The sequence below is a fragment of the Hermetia illucens genome, chromosome 2 (genome assembly GCF_905115235.1).
Source record: "Hermetia illucens chromosome 2, iHerIll2.2.curated.20191125, whole genome shotgun sequence".
Taxonomy (NCBI): domain Eukaryota; kingdom Metazoa; phylum Arthropoda; class Insecta; order Diptera; family Stratiomyidae; genus Hermetia; species Hermetia illucens.
Window position 1 is genome coordinate 185,382,051 of NC_051850.1, and position 14,881 is coordinate 185,396,931.

Below are 14,881 nucleotides of genomic sequence, written 5' to 3' on the forward strand. Positions count from 1 at the left end.
CGATGGCCGCCTTGACCGAGTCTGGACTGACAAAGTGGATGGGGGGGATATTCTCCTGAGGGGAGAACGTCGAATCGAGGCCTCGTAGGATGAGGCTGGTCGTCTTATCCGATGGGAGGGTGTATGTGAACAACTTATTGTTGTTCTCCACGAGCACCCTCTTGGCGGTAGCGTAATCCTCAGTGGTTTTGGTTAGTATCTGGTGTGAACCACCTGATTTCTTTATCAGGTAGTTGTTGGGGAGGGCGCGGGATATATTTGTCTTGACATTTCGGAAGGTAGCCGCGTCTTCGACTACTACTAATGGAGGAATCTTTCGACTTACCTCCTTTTTTCCGGGGGCTGCAGTGGCTGGCCTCGGTTGTTGATGTTGTTGCGGCTTTGGCGCTGGCGGTTTCGGGACGACGGCGGGCTGCCGCTTCCTCGCTTCGCCGAGGGACGGGAACGCTGCCGGGCTTGACCCGGATGGTAGGGCGAGTGGTGCCGGTGTTGGTTCCTCGGTGGTGGTGTCCATCACCTCGGAAGTCGCTGTTGGCGCGGCAGGCGCTGTTGGTGTGATAGGCGCTGTTGGCGCGGCAGGCGCCGGAGGGGCGCCGGAAGTCCCGAAGGTCCGGGTGATTGTGGCCTCCAGCGACTCGATGACGGCCGCCAGATGCCGGTTCTCAGCGCGGGCCTCCTTAAGCTGCTTCAGTAGCAGCTTGTTCTGCTTGCGCAGAGCGACCGACTCGCGGATCTCGGTGACGGATACGGCACTTCGGACCGTCTCGTCTGAGCTAGTCTGCGAGTCGGACTCGCAGTCACTTGAGAGCGTAACTTCCGACGCGGTCTCCGTTCCGTCGTCGGAGTTTAGCGGCTGGTTGTCGCTTGTCGGGCTGTCCGTAGCCTTACGCCTCTTCTTGCGGGTCACCTTAGTGAACCCGTCAGTTTCCGGCGCACTCATTCGTGTGTCCTATCACAGATTCACACAACCGAAACCACTAAAATTGTCTGCTAACAAAAAAAAAATCTCACGTTTCAATTGTTTTCACAAATTTCAGAACTAACCGAGTCGCGCACGCGTGTCGCGGGTCTAGATTCACTGACAACTTTCACTACTGACAATATGACCGTCTTGGTCGAGCGCTGGAAGTGAACTGCCTTGGTCTTGAGTATGTCATGGTTGACAAAACCAACGTCTTTAAAGAAATTGGTGTAAAGGACTTGTATCTCCTGTCATGAATGTCTTAACATTTAGCGAGGAAATTGGCAACTTTTTGTCGGGTGGAAACAGTCAATCCATATTCAGGAAGCTATATTGCCGACGAATTTTAGGAAATTCACAGATAGAGAAGGATCACTTCTTTTGAGAATGCGGGTAATAAGGCCCCCGTTCCAGAGATGTGGAAAGTAGTACCCTTCCAGTATTTTGTTAAAAATGATGCATAGAGTGAAAGAACGACATTTTCGCTGTTAACTAAATAAAATGTTAGGAATCCTATCAGCGTCAGGTCTGTGGTTGTTGTCAATTTTAAGATAGAGGAACTCAACCAAGGAAAGAATAATAGTTGAATGATGTTGAAGTTAGGTTGGGAGTATGGAAATGGGCTGGCGGAAGCTAAACCTAGCTGATTAGCTGCATCAACAAATGATCTTCACAATCACCTGAAGAACGTTATCATAAATATGGCCACAAACATACTTGACCCCAGCCGCAAAAAGAGTCGGAACAGTTGCTTTGACGATGAATGTAACCTAGCAAAAGTACGGAAGAATGCCGCATACCGAGTAATGTTGCATTCTCAAAGAACGCGGGCACGCGCAGAGACTTATCACGAACTCCGACGAGTGGAGAAGCGACTTCACAGACGGAAAAAGGAAGCCTGGGAGAACCAACAAGTCTGTGAACTAGAAAAGTACAGGGAGCAACCGCACCAGGCGCGGAAGTTTTACCAACAAGTCAGCAGGATGAAGCCTTATACACCTCGATGCTCATCCTGCCGAGACAAAGAGGGAAATCTGATTTCCGACAGAATGGGCATATTAGAGCGATGGGTTGAGTACTTTGATGAGCTACTGAACAACCAGAACATCGGCGAGTTGGAGGTCCCGCCAACTGAAGACGACGGACAAATACTGCCACCACCAAGTTTAGGAGAAACAGTCCGTGCAATTCATCGGCTAAAAAATCATAAGTCGCCAGGAGCCGATGGAATTACAGCCGAATTAGTTAAATATGGAGGCGACCAGTTACACCAAGTGGTTCATCAACTTGTGCTCAAGGTATGGGACAGCGAATCAATGCCTGACGATTGGCAATGAGGCATAATCTGTCTCATACATAAAAAGGGAGATATCACACAGTGCAGCAATTATAGAGGTATCACGTTGCTGAGTACCATCTATAAGATATTCTCCACTATCTTGCTAGGCCGGATAGCCCCATACGCCTAGAACATCATTGGCCCATACCAAAGAGGCTTCACTCCAGGCAAATCAACAACAGATCAGATTTTCTCTCTGCGGAACGCGATGGAAAAACTGTTGGAATGTGGACAACAGTTGCACCATCCCTTCATCGACTTTAAAGCCGCCTATGATAGCATAACAAGGGTAAAACTGTACACGGCCATGAGGGAATTCGGTATCCCCACGAAATTGATAAGACCAATGTGCGAGACCAGACAAAAGCGGCAGGATCACTCTCAAAACCATTCGACATCAACAACGGTCTACGACGGACTACGCGTCCTCTTTAACCTGGCCCTCGAGAAAGTGATCCGTGATGATGAGGTAAATACGAGGGGTACGATCCTCTTTAAATCCACCCAACTACTGGTCTATGCTGACGATATCGACATCATGGGAAGAACCACCCGAGACGTACAAACTGCTTTCATCTAGATCGAGCAGGCGGCGCGAGGTCTTGGGGGCTACATCAATGAAGGCAAGACAAAATATATGGTGGCAACGTTAGCACCGAAAACAAACGAACCAACAGCATCAAACCGCACTGGTCAAACAGGACGAATAAAGATAGGAGAATACAACTTTGAGACCGTTGATAATGTTTCCTATCTAGGGTCGAAAATCACAACCGATAACAGCTACGATAATGAAATCCGCGCACGATTGTTAGCAGCCAAAAGAACCTATTTTAATTTATAAAAACTGTTCTACTCGAAACGTCTCACCATAGGGCCCAAGCTCTTACTGTACAAAACAATTATCTTCCCAGTCCTCATGTATTCCTCGGAAACTTGGGTTCTTAGCAAGAAGAATTGCCAACTCTTGGCCGCGTTCGAGAGAAGAATCCTCCGAAGAATTTTTGGCCCCCTACATGAGGATGGACGATTCCGTAGCCTACACAATGACGAAATCTATGAGCGATACGATGACCGTCCGGTTGTGGACAAAATCCGGCTCAATAGGTTACGGTGGGCGGGTCACTTAATCCGTATGGATGAGAATGATCTCACCCGGAAAGTCTATAAGGGCAATATCTATGGTAGAAAAAGAAGACGAGGCAGACCCTGCCTAAGATGGAGCGATGGCGTAGGTCAGGACGCCAGACAGCTTTTAGGGATATCGAATTGGTGGACCTCGGCGCAAAACCGGGTTGTTTGGAGTTCCTTATTTAGGCAGGCCTAGACCGGATACCAGTTGTTGCGCCATTGATGATAATGATGATGATGATGATGATGATGATATAGGGTAGTGTGATAGTCTTTTCGGATTGCAATTGTATTCTAATATCTACGAAATTGGGCGACTATATTGAAGAACTGTCCGGGGTTGAGCTAGGCGGGGCATGTGTGTCAGAATTGATCACAGGTTTGACATTTAGGTAAATGGAAGTAGAGTTGTTCGTAGAGCGATTGGACTTATCCATTTCAACAGAATTGACGGTAGATTGTGGATGTGCAGATGAGGATCTGAGGAGAAAAGGTAATCATTACTCGCTAGCTCAAAGGTCTGAGTAGGGTGGTTTGCCTCCGTTAACTTCAGGAAAGCGTCGTCAATCTCTTCAGAAGATTGGAAGGGGGGGAAAGGTCGATAGCCCAAAGTTTATCTGCCAGGCTGTAGTTAAACAGGTTCCAATTTGTTAATATGAAATTCGGGAGGAGTTTGGGGAGTCGCTCAGAAGTTTTGACATTAAGTACTACACCATCAAGCCAAGACCTGTTGGAAGGTCCTGTAGGGCGTCTGTAATTGGGGATGGGATTAGGGTAACAGATTCTTTCTCACGATTTATGAGTGGATAAACTAATAGGGTAAAACAATGTAAGGTGGTTAGAGATAATGGCTCATAGGTTTAGGTCGAGGAATGTAACTTTTGTAATTAAGAGTTGGCTAGCCTATTACCGTTTGTATTCGTGACGGTGGTATACCACTAACGATGTTTAGCATTTAGGACGACACAAAGTTTAAGAAAGACTCGTTTGTTCCGTGCCACCGAGGGAACTTGAGGTGTTACGCTAGTTTGGTTATGCCTTCAGTATCTAGGAGTTGATTAAGATCGTAAAGGCTACCAAGTAATATAATGGAAGATTCGATGATGATTGAGAAATCTTTCGCTAAAGTAGCGGTTCCTCCGCCTCGTCCGCCCACTTTGTTTGTGCGAAATGTGGTATAGTATGAGATGGAGAAAGCGTACCTGGAATTCAGTTTGATGCTGTCAAGGATAATAATGTTAGGTAGGTTTGTATTAAAGAAGCTGAGTAATCCATGTCTCTTGTGTCTACTTACGACTGAGTTGACGTTAGGCAATTCTACCTTAATAGAGAGGGTCGGCCATTTCTTCATACGTGTAGGCAGAGAACCTTAGATGGGGACGAAGGAATTGATTTAGACAGTTGAATATATTGAACAGAAGTCGTATTCCATTGTCCAGGATAAATGAGTTCTAGGGACCTCTGACGCCCTTGGCTTTGGAGACGTAGTTGTATGGTTGAACTTGGTTCATGGAAGGGAAGGATTATGTAAGTGGGTTTGAATTGAGGGTTAGGTTTGGTAGGTGGGTTGTGGCTGAGTTAGTAGCTTGCGGTACATGTGTTTGATCCGCGTGATCCTAAACACGCTGACTTTGCCGGATGTGTATTGGTGCCGCACTTAACGCAGCTTGCGTTTTCTTCTTACATTTTTGCGGACTGGCGAGCGCTGTAGCGGCATTGCATTTAGCGAGACCCTTAACCGAATCGCAGTCATATTCGACATGCACTATTTATTAACAGTTACGGCACTACTAAGTGTGGAACATCACCCTAGCTTTGGTGAGAGTTGGCTGTTGAAATTTTAGTTGAAAAGAAGAGGAGATGTAGAAGTAGTAAATTACGCCTGGACGTGAGGACGGACATTGATAGCATAGATAACGAATAGGCGATGCAACTTATCAAAAATTATCTGAGAGAATCCTCTCAGGATCAGGATGACTGGCCTCTGGTGTGATGGAAGGTATGTGAAGAAGGAATGATTACCTTCCTTCAGAATGAGTTCGACTGCGTCATATTCCGCCTATATCGTAGCAAGCGCGTGAGTTGAAAGGATACTCCTCCTCTTGAGCAAGATGTTGAATGGGATGCCTGAGTTTTGGTTATAATATTTTTAGTTGTTCAGGGGCAAGCGAGGGTTATAAGGGGCGGAAATTTGTCATGTTGTTATAGTGCTACCAACAACGCAATACTGACTATAGCTGATGATGGTTGACTATAGGACGATTGGTTACTAGCTACATTACAGAATGTCAAGAAGTTGCTGATCTAGCGACATTTACTGTAGCGGTGTTATTCTTCCCGAGTTGAGTTGGATTCTTCCGGGTGACGCTATTGTCAAAATCCACTGATTTTGCCGAAAGTTGTCAAGATTCTACATAATGACCGCAGGCGGGGTGACCCGGTATTGGATGCTGTCTAGCATCTCGCGGTTTTGGAGGCCAAGAAAAGCTATGAGTCATCCATTCTAGCTTATCAGCTTCTTGTAGGCGCTGTGAGTTCTTTTTCAAGCCGAGGTCTGCAGGTCAAACTGGACTGGGCGTCTTTTTTATTTTCCCCAGCAAAATTGGTCCTTCAACTCCTGGAGAGACGGAGATCTGTCGTCCATAATGCCCCTCGACATTGTATCTTCACGCGAATTCACTTTTCACAGTATCATCTACCTTGCAATCACATTTTAAATGCGGAAGCTTGTATTCTGAATGTCTGAACAGGTTGGCTACCTAACACTGACTGAGTTTAATTCCAAAGGCCTGGTGGCTTCTACGTTCATGTTTTGTACCAGCGACGTTACTGTCATTTCAGGGACTTCCAGTAGTCTTTTCCGAGTTTCGCGACGAATCTCGACGGTCGAGAGGTAACATTTTCTCGGTGACTTCTCAAGCTTTTAGCTCTTACGTAAAGAGTCTCATTTCCACTCCCTTAATATCTCTTGTAGCGCTAGATACCACACTGGCCAAGTTTCCCACTACCGAGGCGTTCCAGGCACTTTACATCGTCAGCTTCGGGCCCCCTTGTCGCGCATCCCATAACTCATCCGCCGAACATTCCCTTATCATATTCTCTCCGTTTTATGAAAGACTTGGCATCACAAAGGAGTCAGACCCATCCATGAAGCGCATCAACCAGATATGTGTATATGGTGAAGTAACATTGCCTATTTAACCCCTGAATTAAGAATCCTACAATGTTTCCTAGATTTCAAGTAAGCTTTGATGTTCACACATTCTCCTCTATCAAATATGACAGCCCCCATCAAAAGTTTATTGTTATATCATGAAGGATGGCGAATCCTAGTTTCAATATCTTTGAAAATTTTAATAAATCCAATCAAAGTCAGCCTCATTTTCAGCGCCATGAAATCTTAACGAAGTTTGTACACATTGTAAGTTAGTGGCAAATTCATACGTGATACTTTCACAAATGTAAAGTGATCCTTTTTTCAGGATGGCTGCTCCCTCGTGGATTACATGCCAATCTCAATGCGGTGCCATTTCGTAAAGACGGAACCGGACTGTTTGAAATTTCTCCGCTTCCTCAACTACATGGAGTTCATGTATTGCTACGTGCAGCAGACTGGGTCAAGAATTGTGGACTGGATTTACCTGTCCGTGTTGTTGGTTTACATGTTTTACCTGTTCCAGGTGTTGGGCCAACTCATGGGGAAATTGTGAGTATTGACAAAAGAAGTCGCTATTGATCTCTAATTATCCAACCATTATGATTCGTACAACGAATTTTAGCTTTTGTCCAGGGATAAATTATATTGCCAGGACATTCCGGATGAGTCAAAGTTTTGCTGGTGCTACAATACTCGGAATAGCAAATGGAGTTGCTGGATTGTTCCTGGCGTTTGCAGACCTCAGCGCGGACACCGTAGGGCTTTACACTGGGTCAAATTCATTCGCCCTTTTCTCGCAGACCATTGTAGCTGGCATTGTTCTCCTAATTCGGCCGTTTCACGTGTACAGACCACTCCATGTCAGGGATACCGTGTTTTTGCTCACATTAACGACTTATATTGAATACATTATGAATGATCAGCTAGTGGACCTCTATGAAAGCTTCCGTAAGGACACTTAAGGATGTTATCTGCGTGGCTCTAAAAATTGATCAGATTTCTTTGCAGCTCTATTTTTATTCTACGCCGCTTTTCTAGTAACCGTGGGCATTGACGCTGTTTTGATAAGGAAACTCTCGAAAGGTAGCTGTGTTTTCTCATGATAGATAACTATTTACGAATGAATGAATTGGGTGCATGGCTCTCTCCCTCAGATATTAGAAGAAAACTCAAGCTCTTGGAGGAAGGTGTTGGGGATGGTAATTATGAATTTCATTAAGTAAATATTACAAATTGATCAATTTTTAATGAAAGGGTTTGATTCGTTACATTGCCCTCCTCTCTAAAACTACACAGATTAGGAAACTTTTTCTTTATCGTAGCACTACAGGCCATTTCGGGCTTTGGCTTCCTTATTCCTTTCAAACCACTTCAATTGTTATCTAGCCTATACGCCACCGTATTGGTATCTGGTGACTTGGTCCCGAAACCTGGAACTCTTAGGGTCTTACTTTCAGGCTCTACACAGAATACGACCGCAAAAACCAACCGAAGAATGTTCCCCACAGAGTAACAGGGACATTTAGCAAATTTCAGATATATCAGAACAACAAGATATCCTTGCTGTATCTTCCGCATTCCTAAAAGTTGGAATCAAAATAATATTGCAGGCACTTTATTATTATATTTCCAGAGGAATTACGAATGCAATTAGAAGAGCTACAAAACGAAGGTGTTATGGAGATACTGGTCAAAGATTCAGGATCCGTCCTTGATATAGAAAGAACTAGATCTGCATTTGAGGGAAGGAGTCCTAATGATAACTTATTCAGACAGTTTTTGGAGTCAATTAACCCAATCGATCGAGCCTCCTGGGAAACGTCAGGATCCTGTTACAGATTCATGCAAGCAGTGGTGGTAAGGTTTCGTTTGAGTTGAATTGAATGCCAACCTAGTATCTATTAGATACCTAACCCTAATGTTAAACTTTTTTGTAAGATTCACTCAAATTTCATCCCACAAACATAAACCTAACTACCTTATTCAAATCGGGCCATAATTCAATGTCCGTTTGTCGTCCTGATAACACCATCGCTTGATCTCACGCCCAGTCTATGTTTTTTTTTCTTACATCATTTTCGCCCCGGACCTTATATCGCTCATAAATTGCTTCGTTATATAGGCTACGAAGCCATCTTTCTTCTTCAAGATATTCTTTCCCGAAAGATGCTAAGAGCTCTAATTTTTTCTTGCTAAGGACTCAAGCCCCTATGGTACGTCGTATGTACAGAAGCCGCTGCCCGTCATGGTACCAACCTGAATAACACCAGGACCAGCATCCTCCCCATTCGCGAGGACCAATGTCTGCCCGCCATCAGCGAACTGCAGTCGAACGGGGTTGAGAACAATTGCACCCCCGCTGTCTGCTCCGACCGCTGCTGATGAAAACGAATAGTCTAGATCCCGAAAACGCATCAGATGCTGAATGGTGGGGAGTCTTCGAAACATTGCTCAGTAATGTTGAAGATTTGAAACGATTTAGGGCGCTCTCCAATTCACGTAAAGTCCAGAATTTTTCATTTCAAATTCAGAATTTTTCCAATATTTTTAATGTAGCGTAGGTAGGTATCAGTGACCGCTCCGAGGAGTCCAATTAGGGCTGTGGTGCGCCGTTTTGATACCGCAAACTCCTAAGACTGTGACTGCTGTTATGAGAGCACGGAGGCAGAGTCAAGTAGGCTCAGATCTTCAAAGCCAACCCGTAGTATTTGCGATGGAAAGAAGCTCTCCCACACTACATCTAGAAATCTCTCTGAGCTTGCCAAAGAATGGTTTACCCAGTGTCCGTAGTTTAATTTTAGCTAGAGCTGGGCAATCGCAAAGGAAGTACCTGAGGGTTCCCTCTTTTTTCCGCAGTTTTGGCAATATGAATTGTAGGCTATGCCGAGTTATGAGCCAGTGCCCCGTACAGACCGCCGGAATCTTGTATGCATGTCTGCCACAGGACTTCACCTGATCGGGTTTTGTTATAAATGGGCCAAATCCTCCTTTACTTGGCATAGATAGTGAGCCGTCACCATCTGAGTTCCGCGGCTGCGCGCCAGCGAGACATCGTCTCAACCCGCCGAAGAACTGTCAAGAGCAGAGCCCCGCCGTCAGCTTGCTCATTCGCCTCTATGTTCCTATCACCGGTAACCCAAGGGAGGGTGACCTTGAGCGTGCCGCCCAGACTATCCAGCGCGTTTCTGCACTGCCCTACTAGACTAAAGGATGTCACCGCTGAGTGTAAGGCCTTAATGACCACTTGGCTGCGGTCAGAACAGCTATGTTACGCATGAGGTTCGGATCATTCCCCAGTCATCGACAGGCTTCCAGGATCGCCAGTACTTCCACTTGGAATACACTGGCGAAACCTGGGAGACCTCAAGACTCAGATACATTGTGTGTATTCAGGAAAACCTCGCACCGACTCCACAGACCATCTTTGATTTGTCGGAGAAGAATACTGTGTCATATTCCTTGCAACACGTCGCCGGTTTTCCATTCTGGTTGGAAAGTCCACAGCAAAGTTTCTCGTGAAGTTCAACTTAAGGAGGAAGGAATGCCCAGATTTCCCGAGGTACTTGGTTTAGGATGTTACTATGGCCGTAGGGCTTCGCTGTGCCGTATCCGGACTCACGTTGTCTCACGGCGCTGCACGCTAAAACATATTTAATGTGGAGGTCTAGAGGAGGAGATGCAGGAGTACATTAAGAGCATCTACGGGGCAGGAGTACATTAAGAGCATCTACGGGGCAGGAGTGCAGAACCAATTTGAAATTCAGGTACCCTTGTCTTGTTGGTGAATAGCATCAATTCCGTTTTGGTTGGATTTATTCCCAGTCCGCATCTTGCAACCCACAAGCACACCTTTCAGAACGCTTCTTCCATGATGCCACTCATAATTGTCGGAAGCATCTCTGACAATAATATCACCAAGTCGTCGGCATTCGCCACTAAATTCACCGCGCTTCTGCCCACTATCACCAGAGCACCGGAGACATGGCGCCACCCAGGAGCGTGCCTCTGTTCACAGCTCTGGTCAAGTGATTGCCTCCTAGAACTGACTGGGTTATCCTGGTTCTTAGCATGGATATAATTCAATACGCAAGGTCCAATCCAATACTGATCAAGGTTTACTTAATAGCGTTGGCTCTAGTGTTCTACACCCTTAGAAACCCATTGTCGTAGTAGTAGGGTAATATCAAGGGTCTTCTCCCAGCCATCACAGTTCTACGGGCTGGGGAAATGGAAGGTTGGTGTACTCCCCCTGTTACACCGATAGATTTGTATTATTAATAAAATCAAAGAATGACTCACCTCTCTCGCTGATTTCCGAGCTGGCTCAAAGCATATGCCTTGCATTGGCGTCGCAACCTATCAACAGGTTGGTCTTCTTTGTTGCTGAAGTGAACGTCAAATGTCGTAGTTCTTCCAGCAAAGCTGATCGGTCGTGAGCCATGTAAGCCGAGAAAATATACACGTTCTCTACCCCCGCCTGCTCCAGTTTGACAGAAAAGCGTGCAGACTCTTCTTTGCAGGAATACATGTTTTAGGTCTATCCTGATCAGCATCTCCTGTGCTGTGGAATGAATTAAAATATTTGCTTTGGAGGCTCTAGTGCCATGTCCGCCGAGGCGCACTGCGAGTGCTACAGATTTATCTGCGTTACCTTCGGCATGATCTGATTGCATTGGGGTTTGTTAGTCCCCGTCGGACCGACGATCCTAATCTGCCTCCCATTTTTGCAGAGCGGAAATCTTTTACCTTTGCGTTCCTGACACCGAACTGCACTTTATTATCGAACTTTTCCAGTGTCTCCACGCACTCTCCCTTTATACGGAGTAGGAAAGCTTGACTGTTTGTCAGGGGTCCCTCTTCTTGATAACAACCCAGTCGTCCATGGGATTCCTGGGGTTTAGAAGGCGCAGGGTTTGGATGAGCTTGTCCCTATCCATGCGGTTCTTCAGCAATCAGTTAATTACCCAGACCCAGACCAGACTTTGTGCTTTACGCCCTTCCCCATGGGTCGCTGATATTATGACGAACCGAGAAAGTCCCTGGAGAATTAGTCCTCGCAGGCTATGACATGGAACCTACGGACCACCTGAGAGGAATCAAAATAAGGGGATAAGTCTCGTGTGTTTGCCTTTTGCGTTCAGGAGATTCTCAATGATCATCACCCCCGGCGATAGTTTGCCGCTAATAGAATTGCCATCCGCCTGCGCCACATGTAAAGTTGCTTAGCATCCGAGCTCTTGCCCCCTCTATTCCGCTTGTGGTTTTGTTCGACCTAGTCTTGGGATCGATTGCGTTTGAGAGCGGTGGACTCTGCCTCCTGCTCGTCTGCCAGGCGTTTGCTGTTATATTTGTCAACAATCGCCTGGTATTAGCGAAGTCCTCTTCATCCCGCTTGTCGACAGTACCGGTATCCTTATTCTTAGCAATCTCAGCAAGATTGCATGGCCTTCTGGTACTGGCCCTTTAGCAGGAAACTAGTGGATCTCAAAATATAATGTCCACAGGTAAAACCGAGGGAGGTCCCTCAGGAACTGCCACGGCAGTACAGAAAACGCCGTTTTGGCGAAAGAACCTGGCAACATGGTTGCAGTTACTCGAGGCACAATTTCTTTTAGCCTGCGCTAAAATGGACGTCAAGCGGGGCTAGATGAGGAGATAATTGAGATGGCCATGCCATCCGGGACCCTCGACAAGTGCCAGGGAATGCTAGTACCACCGACGGTTTGTGGAAAGGACACAAAATGGACCAACTACTCCACCTTTTGCCAAAAAACTAGGCTTGCGGGAGGCTGTAGTGACTGCTCCCTAGATGTGGCAGAACACTGCCTAACAATTTCTAGCTCCTTGAGTGTGTATTCAAACCTCTACAAGCGATTTCGAGCTTCTCACTCCCAAAAACCAAGGCCCAAGGCCACCCACCGTTATTTGGTGTTAAACATCTATTTATCTAGACCGAAGACTGAGGACTCACGGACCGGATTACGTGGTCCACAGAGACTACGCAGGCAATTGAGATCACCAAGCAGCAACTGGACATTTCTGCACTCCTAGCCGTATTCGTCGAGGCTTCAAACATTGTCGTAGGTGAACAAAATTTGGCAGCCATTGAGCTTTTTTTAATGTAACTGAACCCTACTCAACGAAACTTCAACACCTACGACGTCCTTGCTTTGAAAAAGAAGCCCAAATAAACGTTCGTTCCCCAACTTCGGCACTTGAGCTTTATCAGCCAACATGTATCCGTCCGTTGATTTTCTGGCAATCACAGAAGGAAGACGTAGTTCTTCAGACCCTCATGGACTAACTCCAAATACCCTTTTGGGGAGTTTCCTATCTTCGACTCAACGTCCAGTATATACTGCAAGACCTCAGGCAAGGGTTCAAGGCCATATACTCCAGCTCTTTTCCGCAAAGAAGTGTTTCACATAGTTCACTATCCACTGCACCCAGGCATCCGGGCAGCGAATTGATTAATCACCGCAAATATTTCTGCCCACCCTAGAACGCATTCCAGATGTGTAAAACGGCAAAATATGTGAAGGAAGGGGTAGGCGTGTTCCCTCGCCCCACCAAGCGCTTCTAAACAATCCATCTCGATTGAGACGTTGCCTTACAATCATCGATAGGTGCACGCGATGGTCTGGGACGATACCTCTGAAAGACATAATTTTGTGCCGAGGTCCTCTGCAGAGGTGTTTGAAATATATGATAAGACCCTGAAAGTTGCTTTTATGACCTAAGACGACCATTTTGGTGGTAAGTCCTGCCACCCCTCTTATTTGGCCTCCAGACAGCCAATCGCAAGGAATTTGTTACGAATGTCGCAGAACTGGCATGTGGGAATGACAGTGTGAAAGCTGGGACCCCCACCACCCGCCAATCACTGAAAACGTTAGCGATGTGAGAGATTTCGGCGCCTGCTTTGACTCCTCCAAACCTTGAGCATGAGTTCATGAGTCAACCTCCAGTCTCCAATCTAATCCAAAGTTCCTTTTGTAGCTTTCGAGCTACCCAACTTTGGGAAGTAGTTTTAGATGTGACAGACTGGCTTTCATCCTCCTCCGTCTGCACTGGTACTTATGATTAAATCCATATTTTTGCAGCATTTTATTCCTAATATAAAAAAGAAGAATTGTATTTTTTTTTCTTTCGTTTTACAGTCACCATTTGTGTTGTTATTCCTTCTACTATGCCCCAGAGTTGACTATAACCTGCCCAATCATGGATGGTCGAAACTTTTAAACATGTTCACCATTTTGAGTGGACCCTTCTTCATAATAACTGTGAGCAGAAGTAAATGGAATTCTTCACACTCAAATAATGATAAATCTAATGTTTCCACTTTCTATCTTTAGTGATCACTTGGAAATTCTTTGGAGTCAGTATATATGTCTATTGGCTTATTCCCGCTATTGTGGTTATCGTCTTGGTGTACTTCTTTTCGAGAACTGACACACCCCCCGTATACCACATTGTAAGTATTCACATATTCTGGACTATTGCTTGAAAATTCCTGCACAATTCTATCCTTATTAGGAGACGAAAACCCTAATTTCTAAATTCTATTTTTTATACCCCCAGGGATTCGCATGCTTCTCCGTTATCGTATCCTTAATCCTGGTTCGAATAGTCGCCTTAGAAGTGTTATATGTTATATACACTGTCGGCACAGCTTCTCAAATGAGTCCAACCCTCATTAACGTCACACTACAGGCATGGGAAGGAGGCATAGGGTCACTAATAGCAAACGTGATACTTGCATATCGGGGATACCCAAGGATGAGTTTCGCAGCATGCTATGGAGGTCCATTATTTAGTATCCTTTTCTAAAATTTAGCGCTGGAGATACAGATGAAATGATTCCCCGTAACCACAACCAGACCTGACGGAAACAAACCAGATTTTCCTTAATCTCAACCGAATCGTTTAGGTATGCCGCTGGTGTTTGGAGTTCGTCTGTCATATAAAGCTATCACCAGTCAAAATAGAATCGCGGTGGTAAGTGAAGTTTGCTCAACTACTCTAAGTGCTAGTAATCAATTGTCTTAAATTATATTTTATATTTCAGGTTCACCAAGGTCCACTTGGCATCACCATTTACTGTCACCTTTTCACACTTCTGCTATTCTCAATGTTTGGTATCCTATTTGCCCGCGATCAAGGTCGGAAGTCTATAGGCGTCTATCGGATACTCATTTATCCATGCTTTTTGCTGATGGCTCTATTGGAAGAGTTCGAAGTCATACACGGTCATAATACCGATCACACGGACCAACGAGTTCAAATGGACTAA

The 14,881-nt window shown here is 45.6% G+C and overlaps 1 protein-coding gene across 1 annotated transcript; it reads left to right on the forward strand.

Annotated features, from left to right (window-relative positions):
- Positions 1-6,723: 6,723 nt before the first annotated feature.
- Positions 6,724-14,881, forward strand: LOC119648622 (mitochondrial sodium/calcium exchanger protein-like). Its single transcript, XM_038050392.1, has 11 exons — positions 6,724-6,852; positions 6,914-7,137; positions 7,211-7,536; positions 7,597-7,671; positions 7,743-7,787; positions 8,222-8,445; positions 13,749-13,881; positions 13,944-14,062; positions 14,170-14,404; positions 14,519-14,586; positions 14,657-14,881. The coding sequence occupies exons 1-11, from the start codon at positions 6,751-6,753 to the stop codon at positions 14,879-14,881; spliced, it is 1,776 nt and encodes a 591-aa protein (XP_037906320.1). The 5' UTR covers positions 6,724-6,750.

Coding starts and splice junctions, on each gene's coding strand:
- LOC119648622 (XM_038050392.1), top strand. CDS start 6,751: ATGGCGAATCCTAGTTTCAATATCTTTGAAAATTTTAATAAATCCAAT. Junction 7,672..7,742: donor GATAAGGAAACTCTCGAAAG/GTAGCTGTGTTT, acceptor TCTCTCCCTCAG/ATATTAGAAGAAAACTCAAG. Junction 7,788..8,221: donor GGAGGAAGGTGTTGGGGATG/GTAATTATGAAT, acceptor TTATATTTCCAG/AGGAATTACGAATGCAATTA.